Raw genomic sequence first — 26,806 nt, forward strand, 5'->3', positions numbered from 1 at the left:
CTCTAATCATACTCCTACTTCAAAACTTAATAAGACACTCAAGCTGCCACATAGGCAAGGCTAAGCTTGGAACTTTTTAAACATAAAACTCCCCAAAGACTTGGACTCTTATTCACCTATGAATTGGACTCTTTATTGACTAAACAGGTAAAACAAAACTCTAGATGAACTCCTTGCAACAATAGGAGTCTAACCCCATGAAAAAGGACCTTCCCTCCTGTTGCAATTGTTTTGTGGTCCCTTGGTTCACCTAAGTGAATTAAATATATGTAGACCCTATTGGATCACTTAAGTGACTAGAGGGAATTAAAATTAAAGATGAAACTACCCTTACAGCTAGAAGGAAAGACAAATATCTGCATCAGCTAGGCAATCATCCACATTGGCCCCTCCTCCACCATTCTAATGCCAAATCAAGACAGGAGCATTGGCGTTGATTACTTGCCTCCTCTAGTACACTTTCAATTCAAGGGCTGCCTTAGATTCCTATCACTTTAACATCCCAGAAGAGTAAGGACAACCAAATGAAATTTTTAACTCTGAACTAAAGTAATGATTATTTCGCTACACTATGGAAGATGAATAATAAATATAGACAATTACTACTAGACTAAGCAAATACAATCACTACTGCAAGCATATGTACAGGTGCAAGGTTAATAGCTTCATTCAACAATAATCCGACGATGGACCTAACCAGGATGGGTACACAATCGAGTTTCTCAAGTTTTTTTTAAGCGAAAAGATCCACTATCGAGTTTATCGGGTTTAAGAAGCTTAGTTATAAAATTTTCAAGAACTAGTTATCACACTTTCAATAAACTTTTTCTAAGTTTCGGAAAAACTCAAATACCCTTTTAAGTTGAGTCTATAATCAAGTATAACCCGATTAGATGAGTTTCCAGATTACTCAAACAAGTCTATCCAGCATCTGATATTCAGAATAGGGGAGTAGCCTCTTCGCCAAGAATTAAAACTAAAAACTCTCCAAGAACTATGTCTCAACTTCAATTTCTTTTATAAAATCAGCAAGTTTTTCAGTGGCTCAAATGAGTCAAACTCTGGACTAAAAGATCAATATCCAAATCAAACCCAAGTTTTTGAGGACTGATAAAATAAATTCACTGAGAAACATATCGAGATGAAGACATACCTTTTACTCTAGATTTGTTTCCTGGCGTCTTTGCAGATTGAGCTCTTTCCAAATAAGGAGCAATTAGGGTGTCCAGTTTGACCAACCAAAGTGCAACCGAAGATGTTGTTTGTGGAATTGTTGGGAAAAATACAATAATCTCGTCAACAGCTGTGTTGACAGCTAGATCAAAATTACATTTGCACAACCAGTCCTCACTGATGGCACCAACAAAATCATTGAGAACCTGGAAGATATTAGAGGGGAAAAAAATGTAGCATGTTAGAAGCCTTACCAATGTGTTTAATGATCATTCATAGAAAAAAGTGATGGAAATAGTAAAGAAGTCCTAAACTCTTAGTGAAACAAGTGATGGAAATAGGAAAGAAGCCATAAACTCTTAGTCAGAAACCAAACCTGCAAAAACTCAGGCAGAGAGGATGTGCGCCTGAGCCGTTTGACCCAAAGCTTGTGAGCAGACCTCCTCCATGTATCCACTAAGGCCCCTTCGGGCATAACCGCCTGCAGAAAATCAGAAAAAGGGAGGAATTAGTTTACTTTCACAGAGGACTAGACCTAATGAAGAATATGAGTACAAACTCTATTATAAGGGGGCTCCATTTCTAAGAAAATTTGGCGTCACACATGCATACACAACTATTAGGAAAACCCAAAGCTACCATTTTGTGCTTAAATTTGGTTTGACGCAATACACAAGATGTAATTCTAATGATTTCTATTCTTTCTTTCTTTTTTTTGAATGGTAATGATTTCTATTTCTCTGCATACACCTTGTTATCTCAATATGATACTTTCATGAAATGACATTTATATGACTCGTATATTTTCAAAGTAATCATAAAACTGTATGGGTGTGTGTGTGTGTGTGTGATGGGTTTTATAGAGTGGCCATGTATGACATCAACAGGTAGAGAAAAAGAGTGATTTGTGTTTGAGTGGGTAGAAAACTATTGCCTTGTACTAGAGTTAGAATTGTTTGGGATGGATACGTTCTACACAATTACATATACATGTATTTTAATGAGCCTTAATCCAGACAAAAGAAGTATGAATGCCCAACCCATGAATTTCAAGTACCAATGATATTTCAAGACAACAGCATGAAATCTAAAGTTTTTTAAGCACTACTGTGAATAATAAGTCAAAAACAAGTTAAAATGCCACCTCAATTGCATGAACTGCAGCTTTCAGGGATTGCAGGCGTGATGGCAGAACTTTATGTCTTGGAAAAATATTGCCGACATCCTCTTTTTCTCTACATGTGGCCATGTGGATGGTATATCTTTCTTCCATATCAAAGTCGAGCTCAAAGGTAGCATGACATGTTTTACAATGTTTTTCGTCCCTCCAATAAAGATCATGGCAACTTTCACAGCGAGTAAGTGATTCCAGGAAAGACCTTTTACTGTATTTTACAGCATTAAGACTTGAGTAGAAAGAATTCCAAATCCATACATCAAATTCACGATGCCGGTCCCAACTTCGCCTTTTCTCTTCCCCACTCCTCCCAAGTTCAAGAATAATAGCACCAGCCGAAGCCAAAGGATCGGTTAAGTTCTCAGTAGGGGTTAGGTTGTTGTCTATATCTGAAATTGGTGACGAGCCATCTCCACTAGTGATATCCATGTCAGATCGTTCAGATCTTGTAAGCTGCCTTTGATCATTTAAAATAGCCATGTTATCGGCCATCGCTTGGCAGAGAAATGCCTCCCGCTTCTCCAGAGATGAAAGAAGGTTGGCTTCTCGAGTGCCCCTGCAGTCTAAAACTGACAACAAAGCACGAAAAGCCTGCAATACAGTTTAAGAACAGGAATATCACAACCAATTGATGAATTATAGTAATCTTCTAATGAATCATCAACTCGAAACTCCTATGTCACAAATATCTCCGATATTTTCAAAGATTGCGTTTTTATCAACAAAATCCCAAAATAATCCCGACTCCCGAGATTTTCAAAATATAGAGATATTTTCATTTTATCATAAAATATCATGATAATATCACAATATTATCCCGATATTTTTACGATATTTTTATTTTATCTTTTTTCATAAAATTTATATTTTTATATATTTTTAAGATAATTTTATTTTTATCGTTTTTTCCCGATATAAACCCGGAAAAAAAAATTATATCCCAAGATCTTCCCTTGCAGAGAAATCCCCGAGAACGATATTTGTGACATAGCGAAACTCGTATAGGACTGTAGAAATACATTGGCGAATGGTGAGCACTGGAAGGAATACCATACCTGTTCAGTATCAATCACCTCCCAGTGACCATCCTCAGAAGACTCGAAATAAATCCTCCTGTGCCCTGGATCTTTTTCATTACAAGGGCCCAGGAAGAGCCAATAGGTATTGTATCTACGATCAGATCCTAAACATATGGATTGCAGTGGGTGCGTGTCATATCCTGATTCCTCTAATGCTTCCGTATGCTTTGTTCTGGAACCATCTGACCTATGATAACCAGTTGGGTTGCTAGAGGCAGCATGATCCCAGGATGGTTTTGGGAATGCATGTGGGTTTACCAATGATCTCTTTATTTTTGCTCCTGATCCACGATGCTGGATGGTTGTGATACTTTCTGAAATAGATCTTACCGGATCCTACAAAATAATCACATCAATTATGGTAATCCTTGCATCTAATTCACAGGATGTTAACTTAAGCTATTCACAACAACAATGCAGAAAACAAACAGCCAACTAGCCAAGTGCATCATATCTTCCTAAGTCCGGCTGCATTAAAATTGGTAAACACAAAAAGAACAGTTGTGAATGACAATTATGAAAAGAATGGTACAGGAAACAATTATATAGATCCATAGGAAATAACATGCATGGTAAGTGATTTTCACAATTCTGATAACCTCAAGAAAGAATGGATTCAATAGTACTAGTCATGGCAATACCAGTCAGCAGGTTCTGTACAGAATTTTCATGATAAGAGAGGACAAGTTGTTCACCATCATGGCAAAGTGGGCCCCTACAGGCTACAGCCGTTGGTACCTCCGAGCTGAATTTCAATGGAAGCTCCTGCGGTAATCCGGATCCCTCTAGGATTGATATGATTTTTAATTTGGACAGAGGTTCTTACACCTTTTTGGGGCCCAATTTGAGAGAAGGATTCCTTCGAAGTGGAAGTGGTGTCTCTTCCCAAGCAAATATGGGACTGTGAAAGTTGGCAAACATCATTTTAGAAATCTTGACCTATTTCGAAAGTTAGAATTTTCCACATGTTTGCAGGCATATTCCCTACTTTGAAAGTTAGAATTTTCCGCATGTTGTCAGGCATATTCCACAAAGCACAAAGGAGAAGTTCGCCTAGCTTGCCATGAAGGTCGGGACTCAGGAACTTTCCTTGTTGCAGTGAATTCAGTACTTTAATCGTAAATTTCAGGCCTTTTTTATTTTCCAACTTTACTTTTCAGGCTCTGTTCTTTTTTCTGTTTTTTTATTCTGTTCTTGTTTGAGGCCAGCTAATCCCCATTGGTACTGCCGTTTCCTGGTTCTATTGCTTTTTTTAAATGAAAGAAGAAAGATTTCGTAACTATTGCTATTTTTGTCCATCAAAAAAAACTATTGCTGTTTTTGTTTCTTTAACAAATTTAAGTGACCGTTCAATGTGACTCAATGGCATCAACATTGCCTTATTAATTATTATATAACTTTTTCATAAACACATTCCTTCTACATAATATGCTGAGGAGGCAGATCAATTCATCTGCCGTAAAGGTTTTACCATTTCATTTTCCTGTTCCATGGGCAAATAGAGGGAGGAGGGAAAACATTATCCTCAATGCCATCACCTCCTATAGAAACCTCTAGACTTTCAATCTAAATCTTTTGAGCATAGTAAAATCTTTTTAAGCAACTGCATAAAGCCGTTCCTTTAATCTCAGTGTGAGATCACAAGAATATTCTTCAAACCATACAATATCATACCAACTGTGATAGCAAATCTAGTGCTAAACCCAAAGGTTCATAACCACAAAAATTCCAATTTTGTATCACTAGTGGTTCCCTGCAGTTTGGTTTTAGCTTTTCTGGATCTCATAGAAAGTAAGATAGTAAATAACATCAAAATGGCTGAACAGACTAGATGAGATGCCAAATGGAAAGGTGGGAGTCATCAATGCAAAAAGCAGGTAACAAATTATAAGTCTTCAAGGAGAGAAGCAACCGAGTATTAAGTTACCAGTTGATCAATATTCAGTAGACAACAAAAAAAACGTCACTCATTTATAATATGAATTGTCAAAAGCAGGTCATGACATAATTAACGACCATTGGACTTTAACCCACAGATGCACGTTAAAACCACAAAAAAATAACCTTCAACAATCGGCACAGTATTATTTATTTCCATTAGGAAACAGAAATTTTAAAAATAATGTTACAAAACAATGAATAAGTGAGGGTTTCTTAAAAACTCTAACTGAAGCGCATCGAAATCCATTCTCATTTACCGTATCCCTACCTTTAAGATCATCCAGATGATCCATAAACATCATTTGCAATTTTGCATGGAAAATCAAATGCCCAATGTGAAATGCAGCACACAAGAAATTTCAGATAAAACGAGAAAAGTAGAGATTTTGAACATTACTTTCAATGTCAACATGCATAGGTTGATGAGAAAAGGCCCCAAAGTACGAACTGGTTTAGGGCAATTTTTATTACCTCCACTCTTATACTGGGCCCGGCAGCAGTGAGATCAACCAATGCTACTAAAGCATTAAGCTTCTCTTCAATGCGTAGGTCTGAATATTCACCTTCCATCAATCCAAGCACCCATGCTTCTCCTGAGTGACTCTCATCAATCTCGGCATATTCAATCAATTTGTTGTTTTTTTGTTTACGACGGACCTTATGCCTAACTATCCTGCTTTCACATATAGCAGAATCCAACTCCTCGGAATCGGATTCATCAGAATCATCACTACTGCTGTTATTGCTGGAGTCCCCGGAGTCATCATCGACACTTCCTGAGTCTTCAGTGTCGGATTGGGAATTCTCCATTCCTATGGAAATTTGAGGACGCAAACGATATGCATAAGGTGAGATCTTTTCAAACAAAGTAATGTCGCTCGAAAGTGTTGAACTGATTAGATGTTCCAGTCCATCAGCTGTGTTGGGGAGATCCAATTCAACAATCTTCAAAAGAAAAAGAAAAAACAAAGATTATGTTACTTGCATGCCAAAGTTTCATTTGTTATCTGGTAAACAACATTCTTATATTCTGGTCAGCATTTAAAAGGCAAAAGAGCCAAACACTTTGAGGTGAGGCATAACCCCAATGTCCAATAGGCGTAGTGGCCCTGCACCAGAGGCATTATCAATTTATGTGAGGAATGAGGTACACGGGTTTTGATTATAACATAAGGAGCTTGGTAACCACCCGTGTTTTGTTTTTCTTAATATTTAGTTTTAACTATTACTTTCGGAAAATATAAGTTCAGCGCAGAGAATGCATAAAAAAATTCTATAGGATTTCTCCGCTTCCATCTTCATTCGGATAAAACTTACTTTTCAAGTGTCTGGGGTTTCAGTTACATGCTTCGCAGCTTTCATGCTATCTATGCAACCATTGAACAAAATCAAAATTGACAAATTTATGATTTCTCTCATCAAGACCTAGCAGTCGGGTGCAAAGTTCTCAAGGAAGGAGCACTACAACTCAAGCAGGCCCTAAGTCATTAGCAGAGCATTTCAGCTAGCATTTAAGTTTAATTCACTCACTTGATTTGATTTACAAGTTGTGTTACTCTTCTTATACCCTTTTTAAAACAGGGGATGGTCAAGGATTTTCATTGTATATGTACTCTTCTTTTTTATAATACATTATATTTTGAAGGATTTGTACAACTACTGCAAGCACTGTATGGTAAGTAGTCTTTTAATGGTTGGTACTTGGATTATGAAGGACATCTCTTTTTCTACTATTTTCTTTTATGCTCTCTATTTTCCGACCCCTAAAATCAACAGAAAGAAGGCCTCACGCCTCACACTCAGATGGGCTGAATGCCTCGCCTCAAACTTTCTCCTTTTAAAACACTTATTCATCCAAAGAATGAACATCATACTACGCAATTTACCTGAAAATCTTTTGCCAGCTCCGAAACTTTCATCCCATTGCATCCTTGCCTAAACAAAATGCTAAACAATTCACCCTTCAAAGTACCAGGACGTAAACCATATTTTGCCATACGATCCCCTCCCTACAAAATGTTGATGAAAGAGATCAAAGACAAGGCAAAATTTATATGCATGAAGAATTGAAAGACTTGCACATTTACATGCAATTCGTCATTGAACTTAACATAGCAAGAAACCTTGAAATCATTAATAAGAATGAAACCATGCATGGAAGACATGTACATTAACACTAGTAATCAAATACAGCCAGTGGCAGTAGAAAGTGTAAGTCATTATGATTGTTTATCAATGTGTAATGTCAATGTCATACATGATATCAACATAAGGCCCCTTAGGTAACATTGTAGAGACACTATCTCCTTGTAGAACTAAAATAGTTCTCAGCCTAGGATGATGACTAGATATCTAACCTAATTTATAGCTGACAAATACTTCTTGCAGCTATATAACTGGAGTTCAATTAATGAGAACCATGAATGTGGAATTTTTCAAGGGCCATGGTTAAAACAGATTTTTATTGATGGCTGATGATGAGTCACATGATTTCATAAAATTTACTAGTATAACTGAATGCATCAAAGCAGTAAATGTAGGGACACCTTGTTAAGAATCCCCCTTCGAAATGAATTTTGTTTTGAACCAAAACCTGCAGCCACTAAAACCTGACGCAGTATTTCAGTCCACGTAAGAGGATTCAAAGATCTATTCCAGAACTTCACATCCAACTCCTGATGTCTTACCTGCAAACCAAACAGATAAAATCTAAGTTGCAGAGTTTCACAGCGTAAACATTATAATTGAGCATCCAAGCTTCTGAGACCATTTGAACTATAGTAAAAACATCAGAAATCAATACTTTTTTATATATATATATATAAAAAGGTAAATACCAGTAAAATAACAGGAATCTATTACACTAACTTTATGTAAGAACTAAGTAGTAACGCAACAAGTAAAAATAGGCTGACACTGTTACCGTAGTCAGTTGTCAATCATGATAAGATCAACAGAAAAGCTTCCAAGGTCCATTTAATACGCTGCTCAGCAAGAAATTTAGCGTAGCTTCCAAAGTAATTGGTACATGTATACGAGGGGTGAATATGATTCCAGGCATGGTTTCATGCATGCTTCTTCAGTAAAATCTTGAAGGATATTTGGTAGCAATTTAGAATATTTCACGGTAAGTGTAAGGTGCGGTCTTAATAAAGGTTTACAAACTCAGTACTTCAGTTCAGAGAACAGTTTGGCCAAAGACTGCACACTGAGAGGTTTTAGTTATACAAGTGATGGAGTGAGTATAAGCTGTAGTCTCTTTTTTTTTCTTTTTTTTTTCTCCACTCACATGGTCCCAAAAATACAAAAAGGTATTTATTGTTTCCACCAGCGATTCATATATAATTCTGTTTTTTGGGGAATCTTTGGCCAGTATTCTTCAACAAATATCAAAGTTGTGATTAACTTAATGTAATTTAATCTTTCAAAAAAATACTTAATGTAATTTATACTTATAAAAAAAAACTTAATGTAATTTATAATTTCTAATGGTCCTTGTATGCTGGCAAGTCTATCAAGCCTGGCATCTGTTAGCTTGTCTGTGTTTTTCTATATCCTAAATCCTAAGCCCTCATCAAAATTTAATGGAATAACATAAAATAGTTCAAGAATGGGTGAACCCACCCCTGGGTTTTCTTAACTCTTAAGTTGAACTTTGATGGATCTAGCATGGGGAATCCTGGTTTGGCCAGGATTGGAGGAGTCCTTAGAAATGATATGGGGGAGGTAATATGGGCCTTTACAGGGCCAATTGGGGTAGCACTGTAGCAGATACGTCAGAAGCAGAAGTTCGTGCAGCTCACCAAGGTTTAAAACTATTGGCATAATATCAAATGGCCAACATAGTGGTTGAAGGTGACTCCTTAAATGATATCCGATGGCTAAAAGGATCGCAAAAGCACCCTTGGAGATTTGATAGGTTCTTTGATGAGATGCTTGAATGGGTTGGTTCATCTCCTATAGTGTATCGGCATGTTCGACGATCCGCCAACTCTGTGGCGGATAGTCTAGCGAGGGATGGAGTTTCTAGAAGTTTTAGCATTATACGATGCTCTTACTCCCTGATTCTTTGTTTTAAGGGGAGTTAGTGGTCTTCTTTTCTCTTCTCATACTTTGTACTTTGACAATCTCGGTCTTCTTTCCTCTTGATAAAATTTTGGGTACCATTCAAAAATAAAAAAACATAAGTTTGTCATTAATTAGTACCTAGTTGTAGAACTAGAAGTCTAGAACAAGTGAAGAACCAATTAACAAACCATGTGTGTAAGACAAATTACACAACAAAATATATACTATTAAGTATCAACTTAGTACTCTATATCACTGAATGATGCTCAATGAAAGTTAAATATCAACACACATAAATGAGAATGAAAAATAAAAAAATGAAAATATTATGAAAAAAAAAACAACAATAAAAACAAGAAAAAAATACGACCAAATAGAACCACAAATACATGAATTGAAACTCAAAACAATGTAGAAACATACAAGACAAATAAAAACAAAGGATGCAATAATATATGAAAAAATAAAAAACAAAAAATTGAAATAATGAAATATAATATATTTAAGAAACCACTAAATATCGCAAAAACATGCATATTCAATGAATCATGCAGATTTTTTTATGAAAGACAACAAATCTTTAATGAGAAAGGAGAAAGAATAGATCACTTACCTTGGAATGGCGAAAATCCCAAAATAACATGATCCATCTTTAATCCATTGGCCTATGCTTCTACCCATTTTTTTTATGCTTGATTCAAGACGAGCACAAATAATGATCATACGATCCTCTTTTTCTAAGAGAAGCCATTAGGATTGTTCGAGTTGTTCTTTTTCTAGGAAAGTAATACTGAAAAATAATGAAGCATAGTTGGACAATAACTCGCACAGGGTAAAAATAGAGTCAAATCAAGAGAGTCAACTATGACAAGTTTATGACACGTTTTTTATTGACTTGAGCAAGTTGGTGAAGCTTTTGATTGAATCAATATGTCCAAAACTGAGGCAACTTGGGCCTAATACCACTATCATACGATTGTAAGAAAAGAATATAAACTTTCCATTTCCCCATCAAAAGAAATGATAAACAAAATTTTAAAAAAATAATATCAAAGCTTCATTAGCTCATTTCATTATAGAGGAGAAACTCGTGCTTTAGACTCCCAACAGATGTTTAGCACAATAGAAGCACCATACAATGAGAATTATTGCCCTTACATACACTTGTAAGGGGCATACCGAAAACAACTTGGGTAGAAACAGTGAGGAGAGACTTGAGGGCTAGGAACATAACGGAGAACATGACCTAGGATAGGAGAGAATGGAAGAAAATGATCCATGTAGACGAACCCAACTAGTGTTAGGATTAGACTTAGTCAGTTTGAGCCCGGTAGATCCTTTCACCTTCATGAAAATTTTCTAAAGGATTCATTAGCCAACCCCAACTAGTTCGGGACAAAGGCTTAGTTGAGTTGAGATGAGCATGTATGCATACATAGAGAGAGAGAGAGAGAGAGAGAGAGAGATGGCAAGTGGGACCATGCCAAAGAGATGGACACCACAATGGAACTCATGATCCAAATATCTCATCGACTGATGAGATCCTAGTTGTTTAACAATTGTTAATTGTCGACATACATAGCCCTTGATGGGACAGCTGATGCTTTACATATTGGTAAAAATTTGGGGTCGTGAATCATCGATGGAGTGAAATTAACAACTAATATGTTTGTGGATCAATGGAAGTGCTAAAAATCATTTCACAAGTTTACAAGATGTCTAGGAAGTCTCCAGAACGTCATGCTAACATCCATAGTGAGCTCCACGGGCCTCCGTTTGTTGCAAAAATTGGCTACCATAGTTATAATAGTTTATGTAGATTTGTAGTGATTTTTAATTTAATTTTTGGGTAAAGTTTCAAGAGCAAATTTCACGTCCATCACGATTCACGACTAAGTGCATCACCTGAAATCAGTCTTTCACTTTTTTTGTGAAGGGATGAGATTAATCTCACTGAAAAATATGTTTTTGAATCTCAGCCCTTCACAAAAGAGGGAAAAGGATAATTTTGGGGTGACCCACCTAGTCGCGACATGGGTGAAACAATCTCAAGTTTTAATATGTTTTGGTCGGCCCTATGTGTAGAAAAGGTGAATAGTATCTTTTGGGAACACAACATGTAATACACTTTTTTTTAGAGGGGGAGGGTGCTGCTTTAAAGGATGAGATTGATTATATACAACTGGTTAAGATTAAACTAGGGTTTTAAGGTGTGTTGGGACAATAAATATGATGTTTTGATATATTTTGGGGTTAATACCCAAAACGCAAAAGGAAAAACTCGTAACTATTCATTAACCTCCTTAAAAACAAATCAAAACTTCATATTTATAGTCCCAAAAAACCTTAAAACCATACTTTAATCCAAACCGTTAGTATAGGATCAATATCAACTATTAGATCAACCCAATAAAGCCTAACTTCAACTTTAGAGCAGCCCAAAATAATAATCGATCAACTATTAGATCAACCCCATAAAGCCTAACTTCTACTTTAGAGCAGCCCAAAATAATAATCGAAAGTACATTACATGTTGTCATCCAAAAAATACTATTCACATTTTTCCCTACATACAGCCCATCAAAACCTATCGAAACTTTGCCAAAAAATTAAATAAAAAATATTAAAAAACTACATAAACTAATATAACTAATAAAAATCAAAAGTATATTACATGTTGCCATCCTAAACATACTATTCATGTTTTCCCTACATAAAGCCCATGAAAGCCCTGTTGAAACTTTGCTCAAAAATTAAATAAAAATACTAAAAATCTACATATATCTACATTGGCCAATTTTCGTGAGGAATGAATGCATATGGAGACCACTATGGATGTTAGCATGGTATTTTGGACACTATCGGACATTCCAAAAATTATTTGTGAAATAATTTTTGGCACTTCCACCAATCCATAAACATATCAGTTGTTAATGCCACTGCATCAACCATCCACGGTGTGCCTCATCTATTGTTGAGGGTCAAATGCCAAATATGTGCCACCTACACAATGATGGAGTCGGGTCAAATTGGATACAATAACAGCATAACTCAATCCACTAATAAGTAGGGATTTGCTAGTGAACATCGCAGAAGGCATTTCGCAGACTGGCTGTTCCATGAGAGAGAAGCCATATAGACTCAGATTTTGTCTTATTCATTTAATTCATCTGAGGTGGCTGCTCTTTCATGCAACTGCCGGTCAGCGAAATGTCTTCTGCGATAGTCGCTAGCAAATCCCACATAAGTAATATATAAATATAGATATAGGAAAATGATATCCACACAGAATTGTTTTAATAACGACATTTATCACTTTAAACATTTTTTACTGAATGTTGACAGCCTTTTGGAATATTAACAGCTTTCAACAGATAATCAGAACAGTATAAAATGGAGGAGCGCCAATACTAAAACAATGTAGTACAAATATCATTTCCCATATATCAGTAGTGCTGGGAAGGCACCAACAATTCATCCTAAAACAGAATGACCGCTCCAGGAGGTCTTATTTTACCTTGAGAATAATAATAATGTCCTTTTCATCAAAATTACATACCCGCCATTGCACAGGATGAACTAAAATTCAAACTAGTGCGTGCAGGAACCACAAAAATTGGTTTCTAAGGCCCATCAATCATCATCTTCACAAGATGACCATGAAACCCCTGTCAGTGTTTTGCTCTTGGAAGGTGTCCGACTATCAAAATACACAGGTGCTTAGCCCCAACCTCATTGCTAACCACTCAGCCAAAACAATGTTACGAGAGGATCCTAACAGCAAGGTGGCTCCCCAACCATTGTAATCAAGGCTAAATCTTAAGTGCAAACCATAATCTAAAACCTAAACCCTAAATCCTAAAAAGTGACCAAGTGCCAGTCCTCTATCTATCTGCCTGTGTGTCCATCTACCTATCTATTTATCTATCTACAATTGTAGTTCTTGCGAGATTGGAGATTATTGGGAAAATATTCAAATAGCTGGTTCATAAATTTCCAGAAGAATAAATGGCATCATTAAGCCCCATGCTACAACCAATTGGAAATTGGGAAGTAGATAAATATGTATAGATGTGTATATAAAGAGAGGCAGATAACTAGATAGAATATATTGAGGTTTAAACTTTATCATAAAAAGAAGAAGAAGAAGAAGAAGAAGAAGAGTACTTAGATCCCCACAATGTTTAAAAATAAAATGGTATAAGAACAAAAGCTTTAGAACATCATTTTTACAACCTACTGCTTCAGTGTTCCACCCCCACCCTACCCCTGGTGATTAATAAAGGTCAGTACCATAGAATAGTTTGATTTGTTTCCATCTTGAGTTTAAGATCCCCTCTCTCTAAAAAGAAAATAAATAAATAAAAAGTATAAGATCCCCTCTTCTCTAAACCGAAAATAAATAAAAAATCCTAACAGAGAACCAAATATTTAAATCTAACGTTGAAATAAATTACCATATGGTTTATCAAAAATTCATAATTATCACACAAGCTAACTACTTTAAGTGTGAGAGAACAAACAGCACACACCAGGGAAGTGACAATAAATGTTTCCCTGTATTTTTCTCACGATTAGTGGGGCTAAGTATATTAAGCACTTCAAAATGTCAAAGTAAGCCTCATTTTTTCAAGATCTAAGTTTACACCATCTACTACCTAAGTAAAGAGAAGAAAGTTCTTCCACCAGTTTGAGATCAAGCAGAATTTTATTTTTAAGGACTTAATGTGTTTCAAGAATTGAAGCAGTTCTTTATCAAATAGTATAGAAAATCTGAATAATGATGTAAAAATGTCAAATAAAGATAGTAAGAAACTCAATAGTAAAGTAGCTATCAGACCCAATATGAATGTGCACTTAGAGAATAAGCATATATAGTAAGGAAAAAGAAGCACAACAAGAAACGCATCGACAGCTCAAATAAATTCTGCCAAAGGCATTTTCCTTCATGATCTTGAACTTACAAAGTTGAGAAACCCAAGAAATCTGCTGTCCTTAGCAGCACGTGGATGAAATCCACTGTCAAGCTCCTTTTCAACATCTGACATAAATAGTTTGAGAAGAGACACATGGATCTTTCCAAGTAACAAGGAGTCCTGATACAATATTTGACAAACATGTAGATGAACCCACAAAAAAAATTAAAAGATTTATGTGTGTTCAGAAAATGCCAGAGAAATCGAAGTTAAAAGTTCAATGAAGATGCTTAGCAGCGACCTTATCTTGGAATGCCTGAGCAAACTCGTCGAGAGTAAAATCACAAACATCAACTGCTACTGCGTGAGTGTACAAAAATCGGAAGACCTGCTCAAGGTATGACAAATTAGCACCTACTTGAAAGAAGTCCTTGAAAGTTTCGGCAAAGGGTAAATTTACAAGTTTCCAATAGAAAATCTCAGCCACAGTTATAAACGAATGTTAGAGCCATAAAAAAAAGTACATAAGTACATGCTTCCAAATATGTTTTAAGAGGATTTGTTGTCTTGAAATAGAAGAATTCCATGGGAATTGGAGTTGTTGCACGTCAAAAATAATTAGTTTTGTTGAGAATTAACTAGTATTTTAAACATAGTAAATGTGTACGTCATTCAAAAAAAACGTATTAAATGTGTTTTTGGCCAACTTTTCAACTTTACCGATGCTATATTTTGTAAATGACAAAATTGTAAATGTTTAAATGATTTTTTCGTGTTTCTGTGTATTTGACCGTTTTTTACTACGTTTATTGAACCAATACCGTATTAAATTTGAATTCTTCTCATCCCCTTATTTTTTGCTGAATCACGTCTTGCTAACTATGGTCTCCACTGCAGACCTAGGATTGGTAGGACACAACAGGTCTCACAAATTATGGAATTCAAATGGCTTGCAGGTCTCCGCAAAACAGTATCAAAATCTTACTTCTTTTTTTTTTTTTGAAAATAACATCAAAATCTTACTTGTGTCAAAAAGATATTTGAAAGAAAAGATGAATGCCAAAAAAAAAGTGTTATTATCGATTACTTCAAGTCTTGAAGAGGTTAATCCTACAGACACAGAGGATTCTCCTGGTGGAAAGGGACAAGCAGACAAAGTAAAAAATAAGAAGCATGGACCAAATGGGCCGATATCACCATAGAAAACCAACTTGCATGAAAAATCTAATAACAAATCAACCATAACAACATTTTTTTTTTGAATGGTAGCCATAACAACATAAATATATTGGGTTACAGATTCATGCTATAGGGTGGCAAGCCCATGGTTGGAAATCAATCTGATTCAACACAGTAAAATGGTTTCCTTTGGCACGTCTTTTTCTGCACGGCTAGGTGTGTTTCCCTTGTTGGTAGCCATATTTCATTGGTAAGGGTTGCACAAAATCTCACAAGAATATGCAACATTAGCTTACTAGATATTATATATCCTTTAAACAGTCAACTGTTCCGGTCATTTTAACAGGATTCATCGAGGCACATACTCGTGTAGATATAGCTGTGTCGGCTGTGAGTAGCATGGTAACAGTTTTATGAAGTGTCAGTTCCTACTACATTATGGATGGTGTATTGGCTCTCTCTCTCTCTCTCTCTCTCTCTCTCTCTCTCTCTCTCTCTCTCTCTCTCTCTCTCTCTCTCTCTCTGTGTGTGTGTGTGCGTGTGTGTGTGTTAAAGTATAAAAGTTAAATAACGCCTTTCTCCAACAGCTTAAGTTTTTGGAGAAGTTGGTAAGTTAACATGGTATTAGAGCCAAAGGTCTCAAGTTCAAACCTCCAGGATAGCAAAAATCCACATGAGATGGTCGGCCCAAAGTAAGACCACATGTGCCACGTGTTTGCCAAGTGGGCCACACGTGTGGGGGAGTGTTCAAGTATAAAAGATAAATAATGTCTTTCTCCAACAGCTTGAGCTTTTGGAGAAGTTGGTAAGTAAACAAAATATATATATGGGATTTGCTAGCATCCATCGCAGAAGGCATTCCGCAGATGCACTGTCGCATGTCAGAGCAGCCACCTCGTGAGTGATGACAATATCTGCTGAAAAGTAAACCTCTGTGGCTGCTCTGACAAGCATCTGCGAAATGCCTTTTACGATGAACGCCAGCAAATCCCTATATATATATATATATATATATATATAGGGAAAGGTGTGCGTACTCGGTTGAGTAGATAAGCTTATCTACTCGGTCGGGTTAAAAACAGTGGGGGCCCACATTTTTGAGGTGATCCAAACCATTCATTTGAAAGGCCCTTACCTAGATAGGGTGTCCACCAAAAATCAGCCCCATAGGATCATCCTAACCCATGCAACAGTGGAGGGAAAAATGGGAAAAAATGGACAAACACAGCTTGTCCACAGTTTGTCCATTTTTTCCCATTTTTCCCTCCACTGTTGCATGGGTTAGGATGATCCTATGGGGCTGATTTTTGGTGGACACCCTATCTAGGTAAGGGCCTTTCAAATGAATGGTTTGGATCACCCCAAAAATGTGGGCCCCCACTGTTTTTAACCCGACCGAGTAGATAAGCTTATCTACTCGACCGAGTACGCACACATTTCCCATATATATATATATATGAGCAGTGTCTTACTATTCCAATAATAGATGGTGCAACTCAAGATTGCAAGAAGTGATAAACAGACTCAAGAGAGACAATGTACAATTGTGCATTCTGCTCACCTTAAATAGTTTTTGGACAATCTCTGGTGAAGAATCCCAAGGTCGTGTGCACAAGGGCTGCTTCATCTTTACAGATTGCGGAGGGAACCTAGCCAGCAAATCTAAAAGAACAGGGTTATTGTTGAAGACCAAAACATCAGAACATCAGATTTTGAAGGCATATAAAGAGATGTTTCCATTCTGAATCTGAGAGAGAGAGAGAGATACTTCAGATTCTTGTAAGAAGCATAGAATCAAAAGCTAACCTTTGCAAAGAGAACAACCATGCCTTCCATTTGTAGCAAGATGAGCAGAGCACGTCAATGGATTTGGACCTGCCTGTAACTCTCTAAGCTCAAGCTCCTCATCATCCATTACTACTGTCAATGCATCTAATTGTTCCTGGGATCTCAGTCCTTCAATTGCAAGTTTGCACTCTGCTCTACGTGGCTTTTTTCGAATTTCATTCTTATTACATTCCACCTGAATGCAGAAGCAAAGTGTAAGGAACTGCAAATGCATCCCTAACACTCACCCTTACTTCAAAAACATTCAAATAGTTGTGGCAAAGTTACCTTTCGTTTTTTTATAGGCTTCCTCTTATCTGGTAATTTCTTCCCCAGCATTCTTTGCTTCTACAATAAAAAAAAATGCCGTGAGACACACGTGAATAAATTCAGTACACAAAACATTGGTTCAAATATCACTGCAGGCACAGAGATGATGTCACTAATGCATAGAGGCAAAGCGAATCAAACTAAATGATTACCACGGCAAGCATTTGATGCTTGGATCTTTTTGATTCTTGGCGTAGTAATTTAGAGGGAAAAAGAAAGGTAGAACTGAAGGACGTGTTGGATGCTTGTCTGACACCAAAATTGACACCAGTAGGAAAGGTTCCACCATTTGGATTTGTTGCCTGCCACACTGTCATTAAACCTTTTCCCATACCATATTTCTTCACTGGTGAACTCTTCCTTTGCTGAGCCCGGACAGTCATTAAACCTTTTCCCATACCATATTTCTTCACTGGTGCACTCTTCCTTTGCTGAGCGGGGGAGTCCAAGGTAGGCAATTTCAAGACCTGTAATGTATGTGTTAAAACTGAAGGAAAAGAAATCCTTCATTATTTACTCTACACACACACACACACACACACACACACACACACATACACACACACACACAAAGAGAGAGAGAGAGAGAGAGAGAGAGAGAGAGAGAGAGAGAGAGAGAGAGAGAGTTGGGAGCTTTCAAATATAGGAAGCTCTATCGAGATAAACAAATTATGGGAATAGATGAATCTTTAAATCAAATTAACCAGATCATTCACAAGATAAGCAAATTATGGGAATAGATGGATATATAAATCAAATCAAATATATAAAGCTCTATCGAGAGATTTATCTTCTCCTTGTAACAAAAAGAAGGAAGGATACATCTGGTTAAAGATAAAATACCAAGAGTCATACTCAGATCATTAGCATAAGATAAATAAGTAGATATTCTGTCATCTTTTGGGGTTGGCTGTTCAATTAAATTTAGCACTAACAAATTACAGGCAGCCACTATTTATACATTCACATTAAACTTAGGATCGAACAACACTCGTCAACAGTAACATCCTATAAATCTCATCGCAAAGCATCAGCACTGAGAGGTTGTAGGCATAAAAGAAACTCTTCAACACAAAAACAAAAAAGGAAAACCCAGAGAAAAGATTTCTGGCAAAAAGAAGACAGAACATCATCTACTTCTTTTCTTTACCCGTGTACAAAAAAATGGACACATGATGGTACAATGCATTGTGCTAAATGTAAGGGACGTATATCAACAGCAGATATCTTCAAGGCTATTTAGTGCAATGCTTTTCATGTGGCTTTGAAACTTGAGATGATGATTAGATCTATTTATGGGATAAAGAAGAGAATGACACAATAGCACAAAGAAAATGAACAGAAGCCAATGATAAGATTGAATTTTCAACTTTCTGAGACATCCATTTTACACCCCACAATCATGATGGTTAGGACTGTGCACTGTAGATCTGCGGGGCACAGACCTATCTATTATGAGGACCAACAAATAATGGTTTGAATCATTGAAAAGTTGATCCATTTGCATATTCACCTCCCCCATTTTTTATTTGGAAAAATGGGGCCAGACACCAAGAATTTTTATGAATCACATAAAGCCACAAGAACAGAAGAAAGAGGTTCCACATTATTGCCTGGTAAGCATCAGAAACATAACCCAACTTGTTTGCCCAAGCATTAAATGACCAGAATGCGGAAATGGAGATCATGATATGATGATCTTGAAGTTCCTAAAGTTAAAAAAAAGACCCATAAGTGAACCAACTATGAATTTTTTTACTACCTTTCTCCTTTCAAGCACTCTTTGCTTGTCTCGACAAGCAGTAAGAAAATGGTTGGAACCTGATCACAAAATCAATAGAATTTGAGTTAGAACTGAAAACATCCAAGGCTGATTGGAGCAACAAGAAAGAAACATTGATAACAAAGGCCCTGTTCGTTTCAGATTATGACAGCCGATTCTGAGCCGCCCAACCGATTGTTGGCTCAAAATAATGTTGAATTTTCAGCCAATAATCAGATGTGGGCCTCACAATCAGTTGTCACAATCTAAAACAAACAAGGCCTAATTAATGCTGAAATTACTATCAATGATCAATGGAAAGTAATATCAACTTAATAAGAACACTACTGCATCAGCATGATGAAATTAATATCAATTATCAATGGAAAGTAATATCAACTTGAAAAGAACACTATTGAGTCGACCTGTAATACAACAGCCCTATAAGTTGTAAGTTATAACAAAAGATGAGAGTAACGGCACACAGGTTCTAAATTAGATGAATGGGTCGAGGAGCAGATCAAAAAACAAATAGGAGTCCTCATTACAACTTAACTCAACTCAACTCAACAAAGCCTTTGTCCCAAACTAGTTGGGGTTGGCTAAATGAATCATTTAGAAAAATTTCATGAAGAAGGTGAAAAGAATCTACCCGGCTCTAATCCTGGCTCTAGTTGGGTTCTTCTACGTGAATCATTTTCTTCCATTCTATCCTATCCAAGGTCATGTTCTCTGTTATGTTCCTAGCTATCAAGTCTTTCCACATTGTTTCTACCCGAGTTATTTTCGGTCTGCCCCTCCCTCTTTTTACTCCATCAATTTGGCACGAGTCGCCTCTTCTCACCGGAGCATCCAAAGGCCTACGTTGGATATGTCCAAACCATCTTAAGCGGTGCTTTCTCATCTTCTCCTCAACTTGTTGTAATAGGAGTCCTTATTACAACAAGTCTAAATGCCCTATTGTTTTGTCAATAAATTTATCTAAATGACATTTTGTCAATGTCAACATCAAAAAAGTAATCAATTCCAATGGCAAGTTTCCTATTACTTCTGGTATGTGTCGGTGGAGATGGGAGATGAGCAATAACCTTAAATTTTAGAGGCAAAGAACTGTATATAATCAGAAGAACCTGAAACCGCTGAGCAAGTGCGATGCAAGTAAAGTGCTGGTGATTAAGTCAATTTGCTGTAAATGTCTGGATTTGAAGCAAAGAACTATATATAATCAAGAAAATTCGAAACCACTAATCAAGTGTGATGCGAGTAAGGGGGTACTTAACCAAGGATTAATTAAGGTAATTTTCTGAAATTTTCTGGATTTCAGATCATGATAAGTCCATAAATATCAAAAATCAATAAGTTAGGCCTTCCAATAGAATTGATTCTATAAATTCAGCACTTGATCAGTTGAACTCTCAGCATAGGTGTTGATCTTAAGTCTCCTCTAAAAATCAGGGTTTGTACAATAAATCAAAGATCTCTGAAATTTTAGGATATACGGAACTATTGCCAGAAAGGCATAAACCGCAAGCGATAACAATCTAAGCAAAAAGCTGAGAACATTGCAAGCAACCAAAGAGAATTATTTCCAAAATGCTAGATTTAGAGACCGAAGGTGGTTAAAGAACTCGATAGCCAAAGTATATCTCAATCCCAAGAAGGTTCAGAACACCGTACATCTCAAAGGGACGGTTGTGCTCCTTGGAGATTTGCGTGCCTTTTTTACGAGATGCAAGATCGGATTGAAGGATGCACTTATCACTTTTACCTATGTCGGATAACAGTGAAGCGGATAGATTAGCGCAGGAAGGGGTTGGAAGATTGGGCATAGAGATGTTTGAGTTCATGCCCCCTTGACGGTTTTTCCTTTTCTCATTGTATTTTTTCTTCACTAGTCTTGTAATTTATCCCACTGTAACCCTTTTGGGGTAGACCATCTCGGTCTTCCCTTTCTTTGATGAAATTTTACCATGCAAAAACAAAAGGGTTCAGAACAGCGTAGACCCTCAAAGAACTCAAGCTCAAGAAGAGAAATAAAAATCTGATATGAATCTTAGATTGAAACTAAATCCTTAGGCATCTTCGGACCAGAACCACCAAAACCACATAAAGAAGAGGATAACAAATAGTGGTTGCCACAATCTAAGAGAAGAAAAACTCGGCAGATTTTTATAAACGAAGTGTTCAAAATAGCAATCTCGTAATGACGAATTGACGATTGGATGCTCCAATATAAGTCCTCTGGAGCTTCACATAGCCCTTATTTATATAGGAAAACAACCCTAACCTATTCCTAAGGTTTCAAATGCCAGTCAGTATAAACTTCAGTCCCACAAAAGTGAAAGCACCTTGCGGAAATCTATGGAAGTCTATGAAAATCCTATAAGAATCATGAAATGAGGAAATTTTAAGATGAAACTTCAGAAAATGCAAGAATACACACCTAGAAACCATCACATACGCATGACAATCATCCATAAACACCTAGTGATATGCACCGTCGCGCATGTATGGAACAGTAAGGTTCATTCTAAACATAGATATTTCACATGTTATGAAACTTGATCCTTTCAGTTCTTTTTACTTTTCAGCTTACTCATTATATTAATGGAATAGTATTAATATTTCCCAGATATATGGGGTTTTTAATATGTGGGTTCACCAAAAGGAATCAAATGTTGGACCGATCTAACTTTGGCCTCCAGGAAGGTCACCACAAGTCGGGCGAAATCAACCCATGTTAATGAAAGTTTAAAACCATGCCTATTGCTCAAAATGAAAGAATCTATAGAACCAAAAAATCCCCTCAAAATCTATTACCAATGCATTCACACGTAAGCGTGATTTTCATCCCAAATAGGAAACTTCTAAAAAAATTCAAAATGCGGATGCAGGCCAAAACAAATCCTATTCGCCTCAATGTGATGCAATTGAGTACTTGGTTGATGCTGTCATAACTCGGGAGAGTCAAAGGTGTTTTGGTTGACTTTGTAAAGCAAAACACATACTTGGACAAAACATGGCCGAGGTAAAAGGGACTTGACTCTGGCAAGTCAACGATGGTGCGGCAGAGTTTTGAAGCTATACTTCTAAAAGCCATCCTAATAAATTTAGAAAATTCTAAAAATGGTCAAAATTTATTCACAAGGCAAGTGTATGGGGGTTCCAAGTCAGCTTTGAAAACGTGTTTCCTTATTGGCATCAACAATGTCATGTGCTGATGTAAGCATGATCTCGCCAATTTGGCCTAGTTGGCCCCTCTTTGCTATATTTTTTCTCTTGTAATAGGTCTTAACGACCCTTTGATGCATTTCCACATTAAAGTTCTTCACCTGAGTATTTCTCAAAATCATATACAATGTCCAAAGGGATATTATTGGTGAAATAAATATTGGAAAAGCTTTGGCACACTAGGCCAACCTTACATGATATCTGATGACGAAAATGAACTGATGTAAATGGTAATTGGCGTTTTCGAGAGATCCAATTCGCATGCATAAAAAGGAACAAAAATATATAATTTTGTACTAATACAGTGCATCTGCCCACGTGCCCCAGGCCATGTCAGCTACATGATATTTGATATATGTATTTTTTTTTTAATGGGATATCTGATATATGTATAATACATACATACATACATACATGCACATATATATAACTCCATTCATCATCAACAGTACTTTTCCTCTTTCTAATGGAATCAGGATCATCATCTACCTAAAAAACAAATGAATGTATAAACTCAAATATCTGCATTGTAATTTCTATGAGACTGAGAAGCAATGGAACAAGTAGAAACTAGAAACTACCCTTACGTTTTCCAAATGCTCCTGCAGGAAGAGGATCAAACTCCACACCAAGGGGAGGGCCATCTTTGCGGAATACTCTTTTCAGGATATAATCTGAAGGTAACACATCTTGAAGCCGAAAAGTCAGTTTTCTTTGCTTACTGTTCTGGATTCCAGCAGCAGAATTCTTCATATGTCCTCCAGGAGCCCTTTGTCGATATTCACGCCCACCTTGCTGCTTTTTGGAAGTTGATGTACCATACTTTTCCCCTGAAAGGTCCAACACATGAAATCCTTTTCCCTTGCATTTTGAATATGTTCGGGTTAGCACTCCTCCCAATCCCAATGAACTTTTTTTGTTCATATTGTTTATAGATCCTTTAGCAGTTCTTCCATACAGTGCCCAAGCCCTACTATTAGTTGAGGCTTTCCCGATGTAACAAGCTAGCTCCCTCTCCCTTTTATCCTTCCTCCTCCTCTCAACAAACCATCCACGGACCTGCTTATATGTCAACTTCAGTGACACAGCATAGTCCTCCATCGCCTTCTGCGAGGGATATTTCTCCTCTGCAATTGAGAGTAAGAAGAACAAATTACAATTTGAACTGCAAACATGCTGGCAACTAAAGATCACTTTTCAGAAGCTTACCAAAGAAACACAGAATTAAAGATTTGGAAGACAACATAAACTACCAAGATGGACAGAAAGAAATGAAAATTTACCAAGTCAAACTAGTAAAGTAGTAACTTACAGTATATGTAGGATAGACGAAGGTACCTGAATAGAAATTCTCCAGGGATTTAAGTTGGAAGTGGGTCTTCCTCTTAGTTCCATTATCTTGCTTTTCGGTAGCCTCGTCATTTTCCATAAGCCCAATAGCATTCCAGTGTAACTATCCTATGATGAAAATCAGAATGCAAATTAACTAATGTCATAATCACAATTATGACTAATAAATATGTCATAATAAAATGCATATGTCAATATCTTTCTCAACAACCATAATAAAAATTATATTTCCAAGCAGTTTCATTTTATCAATTTCTGCTCACTTCTAAAACTCTTTCAATTAAATTAACCAGACAAAACGAACCCAAAAAAAATCGTATGTCAAGCCAAAATTATAATGACATAATTTTCTCCATTCACTAAAGAAGTGGATGGAAATAAATAAACTGAAGAAAAAGAAATCCCTAAAAGATAGTCCTAAAACAAAGAGTTGTCACTTGGTCAATCAGCATGAGAGAGGAAACTCTCATTTTTTTCATCCATTTCTCGATTGTTAGGAAAGTTTTGTATGCCATGCTATTATGGTTCAGCATGGTCCATAACGAAGAGCAAAGTCCAGGTCTTCCCTTGCTCCTCGCATTGTGGAAGAGTGGCCTTGCTGACATTTGGGTAAAAAAGGTTGCCTTCTTGGAGCATTGTCCCCTTTATGGGTTTTTTTTTTTTTTTTTTTTGAAGGGCAATTGTCCCCTTATAGTGACTTGGATTGTTTTGAAGAAAAGGAATCAGAAAACGTATGAAGGCAAAGAAGCCTCAGTGGCTAAGTTTATTTGGGAGGTGAAAATCTCACTCTTAAATTGGGCCAAGGGAAGGGAAGAGTTGCAGGGTACTCCCTCCAAAAACTATCAATGAAATGAGAGGTTATCATAATGGATAGGATCTCTGTCCATTAGGAGGAATGCACCTTTGCTTCATGAAATTAAGCAAACTTAATGTGGCAGCTTTTGGGAAACCCAGGCCAAGCCGGGATTGGAGGTGTTTTCGGCAATCAATTGGGAAGTTATGTTGCCTTTCTCAGGGCTGATTGGAGTTGCAGAGTCCAACTAACAGGAGGCTAGGGCTCATCTAGTGAGAATCTAATTATTCATGGAGTGATGTTTATTAACAGATATTTGGATTTGTGTACATGGAGACATGTTTATTTTTTTTATATTCCCCTTAGTGCCAATGAAATCTCAGACATGAATGCCAAAAGCGTTAAAGACATGTAGTTTTTCCCTCCTGTCCTTCATAGATTTCTTGATACAGTTTCAAAACAATAAAAAATGATAAATCAATGGCAGTTCTTTCCATAATCCATTCCAAGCATCACTAAAACACGAAACTACATTACAGAAAGAAATTGCACCAACAAGATATGCATGACCACATAAAAATCAGCAACCAAAATAAAACAAAAACACTGCATTCCATCAAACTCAAATGCAATAACGAAGAATCATTTCTGTCAGAAGATAATAGCGCACAGAACAGGGCATCAGGCTAATTATTCAAACCTGAAAGAAGTATTTTCTGCCAAATTCACATAATTAAAAGCAGAAATAAAATGTTATCTTCCCAAACGATTAACGGCGTCAAAGATTACAACACTATAACCAAAAAAACAAAAAAAAAAAACATTACTCATTCCAAGCATCAGCAGAACACTAAAAAAAATCCATTTTTACGAGGAAGAAATCTGAAGGTCACCAAATTACAGCAATGCAATCAGATATCACAATTAATTCATTGCAATGTTACGAATACCGATCAAGCAGTCCACGAACCAAAAAAGATAGGGGAAAAAAGCATTTCTCTTGAAAATATCCTACTGTTTCCAATCAATACCAAAAATCAAAACAAGATATAAGAATGAACTGATAAAAACATATAAAACAATAAAACACGACATTTCATCACAGTTTTAAATCCAATATGAAAAAATCATCACTCCAAACATCACCAAAACAAGAAAAAAAAAATGTGCATAACTCTAGAAAGAGTTTTACAGTATTGTTACTATGTTTGATCAAAATCAACAACTGAAGCACTAATATCTCATAAAATTGGATTAAACTCTAACAAATTAAAATAAAAACAAATGCTTTTTCCACCAGATTCGTAGAATTACAAACAGAAACTAAGTGAACAGAGACTGAAATAAAATAAAAAGTTAGGTAAAGATAATCCTCGTCTCGACAGGAAAAAAAAGTGAGGGTTTTGGATAAGAAAGAGAGAAATTAGTACCTGGAAATGTGATCAAGGCAAGCAGAGAGACTGAGAGTGAGAAAGAGATTAGGGCAGAGACTTCGATAAGAGTAGGAGAAAAATGAGGTTTTTAATGGCGGTGGAGAGATTTTTAGGGTTTTGTTTTTGTCCGCAATCTTTTTTTTTATTCTAGAGATTTTTATTATCTCTGCAAAGGAAGGGTGACGAAAACCACATCCATTTGAAAGGCGATTGAGGAGTTTTTCCAAACGTTTTATGGTTTATACTCTATCCCTCAAAACCCTACGCTTAAACCCCACTGTAGAAATATCTTGTGCATTTGTTGAAAAAAAAACCCCATCTGTTTTAATTATTTCGGAAATGCCCTCAGCTTTATTCCTGTCCGTTAGATATTTGCGGCTTTTGAGCCCGGCAAACTGGCAAAGAGGCGATTTTTTTTCGCCCCTGCTGTAGAATAATGCGCCCCCCGTTATCGCGATTTGACGTTAAAAAGCGTCAAGTCTGCTTACAATTCACGCTACAAGAGGGGCGCATTATCCTAAGGTGGGGCGAAAAAATCCCCCAATGT

The 26,806-nt window shown here is 36.6% G+C and overlaps 1 protein-coding gene across 2 annotated transcripts in view; it reads right to left on the reverse strand.

The window, feature by feature from the left end:
* Positions 1–26,516, reverse strand: part of LOC143884221 (Homeodomain-like transcriptional regulator) — a 34,941-nt gene extending 8,425 nt beyond the window's left edge. The window contains exons 1-17 of one of the 2 annotated variants that reach the window (XM_077387668.1): positions 26,257–26,516; positions 24,022–24,136; positions 23,271–23,810; positions 19,453–19,511; positions 17,843–18,157; positions 17,649–17,708; positions 17,340–17,556; positions 17,095–17,195; positions 14,656–14,742; positions 14,403–14,534; positions 7,917–8,057; positions 7,257–7,379; positions 5,842–6,315; positions 3,406–3,765; positions 2,318–2,941; positions 1,550–1,654; positions 1,154–1,379 (exon numbers count right to left, since the gene is read on the reverse strand). In XM_077387668.1, the coding sequence (XP_077243783.1) occupies positions 1,154–1,379; positions 1,550–1,654; positions 2,318–2,941; positions 3,406–3,765; positions 5,842–6,315; positions 7,257–7,379; positions 7,917–8,057; positions 14,403–14,534; positions 14,656–14,742; positions 17,095–17,195; positions 17,340–17,556; positions 17,649–17,708; positions 17,843–18,157; positions 19,453–19,511; positions 23,271–23,810; positions 24,022–24,112 (3,655 nt within the window). In that variant the 5' untranslated portion in view covers positions 24,113–24,136; positions 26,257–26,516. Of the gene's footprint in view, positions 1–1,153; positions 1,380–1,549; positions 1,655–2,317; positions 2,942–3,405; positions 3,766–5,841; positions 6,316–7,256; positions 7,380–7,916; positions 8,058–14,402; positions 14,535–14,655; positions 14,743–17,094; positions 17,196–17,339; positions 17,557–17,648; positions 17,709–17,842; positions 18,158–19,452; positions 19,512–23,270; positions 23,811–24,021; positions 24,142–26,256 lie in introns of both variants that reach the window. The other variant, XM_077387667.1, reaches the window with a different exon arrangement.
* Between the last annotated feature and the right edge of the window lie 290 nt (positions 26,517–26,806).

This window comes from Tasmannia lanceolata, unplaced genomic scaffold (genome assembly GCF_043159265.1).
Source record: "Tasmannia lanceolata isolate RefF3 unplaced genomic scaffold, GAP_Taslan_0.1 ptg000008l, whole genome shotgun sequence".
Taxonomy (NCBI): Eukaryota; Viridiplantae; Streptophyta; class Magnoliopsida; order Canellales; family Winteraceae; genus Tasmannia; species Tasmannia lanceolata.